This window comes from Apium graveolens, chromosome 6, assembly GCF_009905375.1.
Source record: "Apium graveolens cultivar Ventura chromosome 6, ASM990537v1, whole genome shotgun sequence".
NCBI lineage: Eukaryota > Viridiplantae > Streptophyta > Magnoliopsida > Apiales > Apiaceae > Apium > Apium graveolens.
The window spans coordinates 135,373,527-135,385,938 of record NC_133652.1 but is presented as its reverse complement, the minus strand read 5'-3'; the positions used below and the strand labels follow the sequence as shown (position 1 = coordinate 135,385,938).

General features: G+C 31.4%; 1 protein-coding gene across 1 annotated transcript; it reads left to right on the top strand.

Moving 5' to 3' along the window:
• Positions 1-3,794: 3,794 nt before the first annotated feature.
• LOC141665471 (uncharacterized) lies at positions 3,795-4,724 on the top strand. The gene is made up of 3 exons (XM_074471454.1): positions 3,795-4,068; positions 4,180-4,332; positions 4,429-4,724. Exons 1-3 carry the CDS (start codon positions 3,795-3,797, stop codon positions 4,722-4,724), a joined length of 723 nt encoding a protein of 240 aa, XP_074327555.1.
• Positions 4,725-12,412: the final 7,688 nt, after the last annotated feature.

Below are 12,412 nucleotides of genomic sequence, written 5' to 3'. Positions count from 1 at the left end.
TCTTTTGTTCTTATTCGCTTGACTTGTTTCTCCTGGAACAAAGTTCTTAGAAACTGATCTCTACTTTTCATTCAACTTAGCTAGTCTAGCTTTGCTAACTGGTTTACTTGTACTCGACAAATGTGGCTCATTGTCTCTCGATGAATAATCCTTTTGATTCTTCGACGGATAATTTTCATCATCCGTCAAATCCACATCGGTTAAAAGTCCTTCAACCAGATTGGAATCAAGCTTCTCCTTGTTCTTTTTCCAGGCTACATCACAGAAAGATTCTATACCTTGAACTTTAGTAATTTGAGCATGGACATCTCTAGATGATTTCCATGCTTTAATCACTTCCTGTTCTCGTTCAAGTTGCTTTCTTAAAATCTCCTCTTTCTTTAAAGATTCAGTTAGTTCATCTTTAGCAATCTTTCATTCTATTTTCAATTTTTCAAACTCAACAGATTGAGTCTCTAGCACATTGTTTCTTTCACTTAAAAATACATTGTTCTCTTTAATTTTATTGTTTTCTTTGGTGAGAGACTTGAGTGTAACACGTAGGTGATATAATTCAGTAGACATGTCATTTATGGCATTATTACACTCAACTTTAGATAAATATGCTAGGTTTGTTGTGATTACCTGATTGCTTGATGAACTGGTCTCTGTTTCATCTGACTTGGCCATAAGTGCTATATTGACATAACTTGTATCTTCATCATCTTCTAATCCATCTGCATCTCAGTCATTCTCTTGTGTGATGAAAGCTTTTTCCTTTTGTTTGAGCAACTCAAAGTATTTCAGCTTATAGTCAACAAGCTCAAACTTCTTTTTACCAGAATCAGGCTTTCTACATTCACTAGCAAAATGACCTGCCAAGCCACATTTGAAACACTTGAATTTAGACTTATCAACCATGTTTCTGTTTGGCTTAGCTGCTCCAAAATTCTTCTTGAATTTGAGCTTGGAAAATCTCCTGGATAGAAAAGCAAGATGCTCATCTATGTCATCCATGTCATCTTGACTAAGCCGGTCTTCATGCTCAGCTACTAGTCCCTTTCCTTTGCCTTCACAAACTTTTGAGTTTGGTGCAGATTCAACAGCTTCAACCTTTATCTCCTTCTCATTTTCTTCCTCAGCAACTAGTGCAATGGACCCTCCCTTCTTTCTTCCTTTCTCCATCTTCTCATCTTGCTCTATTTCAAGCTCATAGGTTTTTAGGATACCATACAGTCTATTCAAGGTGAACTCCTTGTAATCTTGAGAATTTCTCAATAAGACTGTCATAGGCTTCCATTCCTTTGGTAGAGATCTTAGGAATTTGAGGTTTGAGTCTTTTGTTTGATAGACCCTTCCATACAATTTTAGAGCATTCATCAATTTTTGGAATCTACTGAAAATGTTAGTGAATGACTCACCTTCTTCACTATAGAAATGCTCATATTGCTGAATCAAGAGTTGTATCTTTTTCCCCCTTACTTGCTCAGTTCCATCACATATAACTTGAATTGTATCCCGGACATCCTTAGTAGTCTTGCAGTTTATGATGTTGTTAAACATATCACTGTCAACACCATTAAATAAAATATTCATGACCTTTTTATCCTTTTGAACTTGTTCTTTGTCTAGATCTGACCATTCTGCTTGTGGTTTTGGGACTGATGCTTCATTTCCTGTAGCAGCTCTCATAGGGAAATATGGACCTTTCTCAATGCAATCAACATATGCTTCATCTTGAGATAGGAGATGTAGGCGCATCTTCACCTTCCACTGGTGATAGTTGTCTTTATCCAGAAATGGAATCTTTACTCCAACATCTTTTTTGTTCATCTTGTTAATTATTGTGATCTTTAAAATCTTTGTTCTTCAAGAGCTTACTCTGATACCAATTGTTATTCCCAATCAATACAACAAGAATTATAGAAGGGGGTTGAATGTAATTCTAGATCCTTTTCGATTTTAAGAATGTTCTTATTTAATATATAACTGTGTTTGATTTTGCAAGAAGTGCGGAATGAAAGTAGAATGGAAATCAAAACACAAAGTAATAAAACACAAAGCATTAAAACTTTCTGGTGGATTTGGACTTATCCACCAGAGATATATATATAAAGATGAGAACTCTGTGATGCTTGAATAGCACACAGCTGCTTACAAGTGAACTTACAGAATTACAAAGAGATGCTTAATAGATACAGCTTTTTCTATCTCTCTGAAAATAATGCTTGCTTAGTTGTTTGTTCTACTTGCTACACTTGGTTTATTAGCTACCAAGTTACATGATAAGAAGATAAACAAGTAAAACAAAAATTATTTCTAGTCTAATTTTATGCTACTTCATTACTCTATCCAGCATCTTTGAATATCTTCATAATTACATAAAAATGGTAATGCTTCTTTGTTCTCTAAATCCTGCAATTAGGCTACCACATTCCATTTGCAAACACCCGACGCATGTGACTGTGTTGTCACTGTCAACTGCTATTTTGAATATGATCATCCATCGGGACTATGTTGGTCATCCATCGGGAGCCTTGTTGATTATCTGCCGGGAGCCTTTTCTGCCACTTGACTCTATTTCACTTATACATAATTATAAGACATCTTATATTTACAATTAGACAATCTATTCTGCATATCAATCTAGTAGTCAACATGATTTAAAGAATCCTACATCATCTACTAATACAATGTTATTTGCAGGCATGTGCTACAAGACTTATTATTACATAAGCTACACTCTCGATGGATGTTCAATGGTCATCCGTCGGGACTATAAGGTTCATCCGTCGGGACTATAGTAAAACATCCGTCGAGAGCTACAAAAACACTTAGTTAAATCTACTAAGATGTTTGTTCACCTTTATCATCAAGTTCACAACATATTCCTAACACGGTATTAGTAGTTATACTTTGGATTATAATTTTTAATTTTATATTAGATTTTTATTTACATAATATAATAAGGTTTATGCCAATCCAACCCAAAATCTATTATTTACACTCTTAATTCTAAAAAAAATTATCTTAGCAAAGACGAATCCAAAAAATACCCCATATTTAAATCAAAATTCAACTTCTCAAAATCTAAACCCTCAATTTTCATACCCACATCCAAATTCCTATTTCCCAAAACCCCCAAGATTTAACCTTTAATTCTCAAAATCCGAATTCTCAATACCAATTTCCACCTCAATTTCCATTTTTATATCCTCAAAATTCTCCATATCAATTTTCATTTCCTTCTTTTTCGAATCCACAATTTGAAACTCATCAAACACCTATAAATATTCAAAATTCTCCGGAAACGCAAGTCCCCGCCTTTGGTCATGAAAACATTATTGATCTAAATGATGATTGCGAGGAAACCGGAGATGTACGAGAAACTATTGGTCAGTGGAAGTGGGTTGAAGATAAACTCTAAATAAGTGCATGGTTGAATGTGTCAATTAATCCATTAGTCGGTACTGATCAAAAAGCCGACGCATTTTGGGACCGATTCATCAATATTGTGAAGAAGATAATCTTAGTGTTATTAAGAGAGGAGTTATTGCAATGAAAAAAAGGTGGCAACGAATAATTAAAGGTGCTTAGAAATTTGGGTCGTGTCATGATGAGGCTCAACGAAGAGTCGGGAGTGGTTCACCAAATCCTGTATATCCAGAAAATATATTTCGACGAAGATTCCGTATGGGAAGACATGTCTTTCTTCGTATTGTGGATGTTGTTTCAAATTTTGTCCATACTTTCAACAGAAGATTGATGTAGTGGGAAGAAAATGTTTATCACCTTTACAAAAATGCACTGCGGCAATGCGTATGTTGGCATACGTTGTATCTGCTGACGCTGTTTATGATTACGTTCGTATTGGAGAGAGCACTGCGGTTGAAGGCTTGAAAAAGTTTGTCTCAAATGTAATTATGATATCCGAGGGTGAATACCTACGAAAGCCAAACTCTGATGGCATGCAACGTCTATTGCAAATGGGTGAGGCTCATGGCTTTCCTGGTAAGATGGGCAGTATTGATTGCATGCACTGGCAATGGAAAAATTGTCCAAAAGCATGGAAGAGAATATTCATGAGTGGTCACAAAGGAGTTGCATCAATTATACTGGAAGCGGTTGCTTCATCAGATCTATGGATATGACATGCATTTTTTGGAGTTGCTGGATCAAATAATGACATAAATGTTTTAGATTGGTCACCGGTATTTGATGATGTGCGACAAGGTCGTGCTCCAGAGGTAAATTATACTATCAATAGAAACAATTATAATATGGGATATTACTTAACATATGGAATATATGCTGAATGGGCAACATTCGTTAAAACGATACCACGACCACAAGGTGAAACAAGAAAATTATTTTCAAAATTTCAAGAAAGCCAACAAAAATATATTGAATGAGCATTTGGTTTGTTACAGTCCCGTTTTGTAATTGTAGATGGTCCGGCCCGCTTTTGGGACAAAGAAGATCTTGGGAGAATCATGAGAGCATGCATCATAATTCATAATATGATTGTTGAAGGCGAAAGAGACACATATGCCACTCAATTTGGTCCATTACCAACTTATGATGATGCAACAAATGGCTTATCGCAACCAAATTCAGGCGAAGAATACTTGGTCCCGTATGAAACGTATATTCAAAACAGTATGCAGATGCGTGATAGACGTGCACATCGTCAGCTACAAAATGACTTGGTTGAGCATATCTCGCATTTCTACGAGAATCGTTAATTTTTTTTATTGTAATGTTTAAAATTTAATGTTGTCTTGTATGTTATTTTTTATTTCATGGTTTTTTAATAATATAATGCATTTTAATTATTGGAATGTTTTAAATTTTTTATAGTATTTTTAAAAAAAATAATCACTTTAATTTAGTTGTTATAATTTTAACATTACTAATGTAAATTTAAAATCAAATTTTAAAATCATTTTACTAAATATATATTATAATATCAATATAAGGGGTCCTACAAAATGTGGAAAGTGGGCTTTGCATTGGATGAGTTAGGGTTACTTTTTTTTAAAACCCACTTCGGGCTGATGTGTCCACCATTTCTATTAGTGGAGGAGCGGGGAAGTTAACCCCAGCATTGTGTATGCTCTAAGTATCACTTTGGAGTAAAAAATAGTCCAAAATATCATTTCTGGAAATAATTGCCCAAAATGTCACTTCAAAACTGTACATCGTGTAACATTTAGGTTAAAACCCTAAAACGCTACATTGTGTAGCGTGTAACCCACTTTCCTTCTCTTTTTTTCCAATGTACATGACACTACATAATGTAGGCTTTTTGCATCAAAACACTACAACATGTAGCGTTTTGACCCCAAAACACTACTTATGTAGCGTTTTGCACATATACTTTTTTTTAAAAAAATATATTTTTAAACCCATATAAAATATTGTTAAATTCTAAAATATTAAAAATTTATTTAAATTATTTTCAAAACCCAAAAGATATTTGGTAAACTCCAAAATATTAAAAATTATTAAATTAAGTTACACTGTTAAATTTTAAAATTGTTTAATTTAAAACACTACTTTATGTAGGCATTTTGCACATAATTTTAAAAAAATAAAATTAAACTCAACTAAAATATTGTTAAATTTTAAAATATTAAAAAATTATTTAAATTATTTCTAAAACCCAAAAGATAATTGGTAAACCCTAAAATGTTAAAAATTATTAAATTAAATTACACTTTTAAATTTTAAAATTATTTAATTTAAAATTTACATTTTTGGTTCCTAGGGTTTAGGGCATTTAGCTTAAATTAGGGTTTAGGCTCTTTAGGCCCTAAACCCTACACCCTAAACCCTATATCGGTGTAACATTTATTAATTTATTTTTTTAATATTTTTAAAACCCAAGATGGGATTGATGAACCCTAAATGTTAAAAATTGTTAAATTATGGTATACTCTTAAATTTTAAAAATATTAAATAAAAAGAAATAATGAAAACATAACATTAGGTTGTGTTTCCGGGCCCCTAAATAATACACCAAAAAAACTCAAAATAAGAAACAAAAGAAAAATGCAAAAATATACAAAACGTTACTTCAAGTGACGTTTCCCCATTTAAAAAGTAAAAACAATTAACAAAACGCTACATCGCGTACCGTTTTGGGTTGTTTTCCAAACGCTAAACGATATAACGTGGTGAAATGACATTTTGGGCCATTATTTTCAGAAGTGACATTTTGGGCCATTTTACACCCCGAAGTGACATTTTGGTCCATTTCTCATTATATATATAATACAACAAGAAGGGGTTTGATGAATAATTTAATTAATATGACGATTATACCCCTTCATGAATATCTATATAAATTTTATTTTACCTCATCACTCATTTATTAAAAATTATTAATTATTATATAATATATATAATAAAACAACAAGGGGGTTTGATGAGCAATTTAATTAATATGACCATTATACCTCTACATTAATATCTATATAATATTTATTACACCTCATCATTCATTTATTATAAATTATTAATTGTTATATAATAATATGTGTTGTGACGGCCTCAACCCCGGGGTCAGGAGTTGACGTCACCAACAAAAATAATAACAGACATAATATAATCCAAATCATTAATAATACATAACCACGACCCCTTTACGAAGACCTTTACCAGGTTTAAGTATGATTTAGGTAACAACTATTAAAAAACCAACTTATAACAAACCACTGTTCCATTCCAAGAACCATAAAACCATATGTCCCGTTACGGGAACCACAAAACCATTTGTTTCATTACTGGAACCACAAACCGTAATCAGATATGTATTGGATGTTATCTGGGGACGGCTGATCAGGCCTCCACACAAGTTATCTAGAATAGTTGGTCGGGCTATCACACAAATTGTCTAAGAAAGTTGATCGGGATTTCACACAAATTAACCGGATCCGCAGAGACTAGATAGGTCTCTAATTAACTATGCTTGACTAATCGATGAAGATAGGGTGCGCAACCGAATTAACCACTTCTGTAACATTATCCAATATCTGATTCATTTTATCTAGTTTTCAAATTCACTTTTACCTATCTCTTGTTAAAACCATTATGTCACAGCACACTATTCAAAACTTCCTTTCACTTTAATCACATTTTAGAGATAGGTACTTTCAAAAGTTACTTCTCCCCAAAATATATTTTAAGCAACATTTTCAAATACATGGGATACGTAACTTAAAACGTTTTTGTTCCTGTTCGAAAATAAAATAATATTTCATTCATATATACTGAACCATAAGAGTATGGTCATGGGTACTTGCCTTGCAGAGATTATAACTATCTCTGATTGACCTTGGACTGACTTGGACGCTCGGCTTTATCGCCATACTAACAGACTATCCTGGATCCGACTTCAACACTCATGTCCTTCGCTTGGAACCTTGCTGAGCTTATCGACTTATCACTAGGTTGTCCTTAGTCCGACATCAGTTCTCGGTTTCCCAACTAGAACCTACAGAGTCGAAATATTCTATGTTAGACGACAAGTTATGCTTGACATATCATTGCTATCGGTTCTACCCATACGATACCAAAACCCGACTCGTAACTATTCACATTACCATAACACACATAACGGATAAGGTTCACGTATTCACAATTCAGTTTAATAATCACTTTCGGAATATATATATATATATATATATATATATATATACTCGTCGCTACGGGAAAATAGGGTTGTCAATTATATTTTACAAGGTATTTTAATACAACACACAGGTACATTTTGCGAAATATTTCACCATGTCATAATCTAACAATTTACAGTTTTGTACAAAACTAGAGGGAACCAATATATATAATATATCATATATACTCGATTGATACGTTCGATAATTACAGGATGTGTTCCCGTAAATTTTAAAATTAAATTTTCTCGAAAATCGGGCAGTACTTCCTCTATTTATCAGACTACCAGTCGATCTCAAGTCGACACCAACAATCCCAACAATGCAATTTACAATTACCAAACTATTCCGAATAATAAACATAACCAATCATATTTACGGGATAATAATTATTTTAATAATTGTAGGACTCAGAATAGATCATCACGGTCCACCGTCAGCTCATTGATGTTCATCGCTGACGGTGGTAAAACCTGGAGGTACCCGGTTCGGATTCCAATCACGGGTTTCGCCGGTAAATAAAATTTTGATCGCAAGTAATTTATATCATTATAATAATCAAGTAATTTTTCCTGCAACAAAATTTAGGAAAAACATATTCGAATCAATTTAACACACATCAGGAAACGAGGTGCGACAATAATAACAACCGGAAAACGGCCACCAACCGAATATTCAGAAACGCAGCCACATCTCACCCAATTGAAACACACATACATACATACGTATGTATATATATACCTACACAGTCGGGCAAAACATGACCGAGCAACCCGAAACCGACCGGAAATGGGGCGGCAGCGGCAACGTCGAGAACATGAGATAAAGGAGCGGAGCCGAAGCAATTAAACGGAAAAAGCAGAAAAGGCGGCCGGAAAGAATCAAGGTGGCCGGAAAAATCAACAAACAGGGGGAACAGACGTGGGGAAGAGAAAGATCAGAGAGATTGAGCAGCGAGAGATATGAAACATAGATTTAGATTTTGTGTGTGTTTATCTGTTGTTTGATTTTCATTGTTATCAACACAGTAGCAACCAACAAATTAGGAAATGCCACGCTCCGCTGCAGGTCCCCGGTATTTGACACGTGTCCCGGTTCTCCCTGGGACTGAATTTTAACTCAATTTTCTCAATTTTTAACAAACAAGATACGAGTGAAAACTCGACGAAAAAATAAAATTAAATTAAAATACCAAAGTTATCGAAATAATTAAAAGTTAATAAATAAATTTTTTCATAAATAAATATAAACTTTTCAACTGTGAAATATACCCGGATTTTACAAATTAGCGGGTACACACGCAGGTGATTTTAATCTGAAAATTTTCCAAACTAATTTTAAAATCCTCAGAATAATTCAAACTTAAATAAATATGAGTTTCATAATTTTTGAAACTTTTCTGGATTTAACATCGAATTTGACAATAAATATACCAAATAAATCACACAGGAATAGTAAATCAATAAAATAAATTTTCGTAATTTCTAAAAATCTCTAAAAATACATATTGAAATTATAAAATACTCAAAATAATTTTTGAAATAATTTCTAATTTTATAAAAATAAAACTGTAATTAAATCACTAATAATTAGTCAATTTAATCCACAAAACACAATAGTGATAAATAAAACCACTTACTATGGAATAATACAACACATAGCTGACAACAGTAACACATTTTTATTTACTCAATTATACAATAACTACACATTTAAATAATGCGAAAATTAATGAGTCGTTATATCCTTTCCCCCTTAAAAAGATTTTGTCCTCAGAATCTGATCTAACTAAACAAGTGAGGATATTTGTCAAGCATATTTGGCTCTAATCTCAAGTAGACTTTTCTTACTCAAGGATTCTTTCAAAGCATACTCACTATAGGAACAGACGTATTCCTAAGGTCTGACTTTATAGTCTGGGATCTAGATTGATTCATACACACGGTCTTGGTCCAAATCAAGAATATATTCTTTTGGCATAAAGACATAAAACATACTATGAGTATGCTGCAGCTATGGCAACATCGCTAACTCATGGGTGACTTTACCCGATTTTCTTAGTATCCAAACGGTCCAATATATCCAGGACCCAGCTGTCCTTTTGTTCAACCCTAATCAATCCTTTTTAAGGTAACACATAAAACGATACCATCGATCTTATTTTAATCCTTCATATTCTTTTGATACAAGTTCGCGTTCTTTCGATACATAAATACATACATGCATACATACATGCTTACATACATACATGCATGCACACATACATGTATGCATGCATGCACACATACATGTATGCATGCATGCACATATACATACATATACATACACACACATACATATATACATACTCATATATTTTTACTTGTCATCTATTATATATATATATTATAATAGTCGGAATAGAGATAATTTGGTTCAACGGTTTGGTTCAACGATAATTCCTTAATTTTGATTATTACAAAATAGATAAATAGTGTTATATATCTAATAAATTACTACTAAATATAGTAGACTAATCCTACTAAACTACGAATACAACTTATCCTATTATTAAAAGATATAAATAATAGTGTTACATATCTGCTAAACTACTAAATTGTAAACTACTAGAAATAGTCTATTTATTCTACTAAATTACGACCACATGTTATTCTATTATTTTTATTATAAATTTATAATCATTATATATTTATATAAATATTTTAAAAATATAATATAACTTGATAAATAAAAATTTAAAATATTAATGAAAACCGTGCATCGCACGGGATTTATGCTAGTATATATAATAGAGCAAATAGGGGGTTGGGACTTAGGATTAGACATTTTATGCCACTTAAAAGTATTATATTACCCTTAATTAATAAATACAAATAATTATCAAATTTAATACCATGTATTAATTATACCTAAGTCATTATTACTCCTTGTTAATAATTACCAATAATTGTCATATTTAATAACATATGTTAATTACACCTAACTCATTTATATTAATAATTTAATATATATTATCATTTATTATTGAATATTAAATAAATTTATTTTCAACAAATAAATTTAATATGTCAGATAATCTAAAAACGACAATGTTATTGTATCAAGTATTAAACCCAAGAATTATAAGATATATTCTCTTTGTATACTAATAAAAAAGTGGGTTATGAGGGATTTTAAAATGAAGTTGAGATTCTTATTATATGACCAAGTCAAATATAAACTAATATTGATTTAAAGATTTTGAATATATATATATATATATGATAAAATATTAAAATATCAAGTTCATTGCGGTTACAACAATGTTTTACAATAGTAAGATGTATCATATTTCTTATATTAACCCGTTTTAAAAAAAATCAGAGGTATAATTAAAAGATTTATAAGATTACTGCAGTTTTACAAAAATCGGCAATTTGGTTCATAAAACGCCGGAAGGCAACCAAATGATATTATATAGAAAAATCGGAGCATAAAATGTTTTTGCCATTTTCGGTCAAAATTGACAATTTTTTGGTCAAAATTCGACGAATCAAGCACATGACTTGATGATCTGCAGTGAAGAAAAGGAAGAAACAATATACCCAACTTTGAGTTGATGAAGAGCGGCGATTTTAAATGAAAAAAGCAGACGACCGCCAATTGAAAACCGGATAGATAAGGGAAGAAGACAAGTAAAATGAAGAGAGATGTGTAAACATCATTAAGACTCTTATTATTTTAATGAATAATGCACACGAAACAATGTTATAACTTGGTATGGATGTACAAACGACAACATGACAATTTTACACATCTTAAGTATAATTATTTACTTATATATTTTAAAAATATATTAATTTTATTCATATATAAGATTCCGATAAATTTTCGATGTTTGATAAATCGCAAATTGGTATTTCAAACAATTTATTCCAATTTTCAATTTTTATAACTGTGAAAGACTGTCCTAATTATTGATATATTTATGATAAAAAATGAATTATATTAAAAAATATATTCATATTGTCAATTGTACAATATTATATTTAATATGTCGGCTTTAATATTCAATCATTACATTTCCTGCTAAAAAAATAAGAATTAACTCATATTCATCGTATCACTAATTGTACCATGTAAACAACTGTATTTTTTAATTAACTCCGTAATTTCATTATTATGAGTTGTCTCTTATGAGTTGTAATCATTTTCATGAGAAATTTATGCTTTCATTTGCATTATATTTTGATCATATATTTCGATTTCATTACCGCACCACAATCCATTTTGAGAGAAAACACGTTAATTTTGTCATCGATCTCAATTTTATAAAGAGAGATATTTAATTAATCGATCCATCACGAAATAAGACAGTAATTACAGTGAAAATAACATCTGTAATATAGAATAGGTTCGCGCATTGCACGGACTACATAGTTAGTTTTAAATTAATAGGTTAGAAATTTTGTAAATAGAAATAACTGAGTTAGGTTGTTTTTTCTTTTAACTCCACTAATTCTACCCGCGTTTACCCTTAGTCGAAGATGTTAAAAAAATCGTATTTATCATTCAGAGTAACAATTATAAATTTCCTCTTAAAGTAGTAAATATAATAATTGTTTTGCTATTTAAAAAAATTAAATATAAACAACGGTTATTTAAAGAAACTTGTAACCAAAAATAAATTAAATATATTAATACCACGTTTATTTTAGTAAATATTTGCATGTCCACGTGGCAAACAATATTCAATTATGAGAAAGAATTAAAGAAAC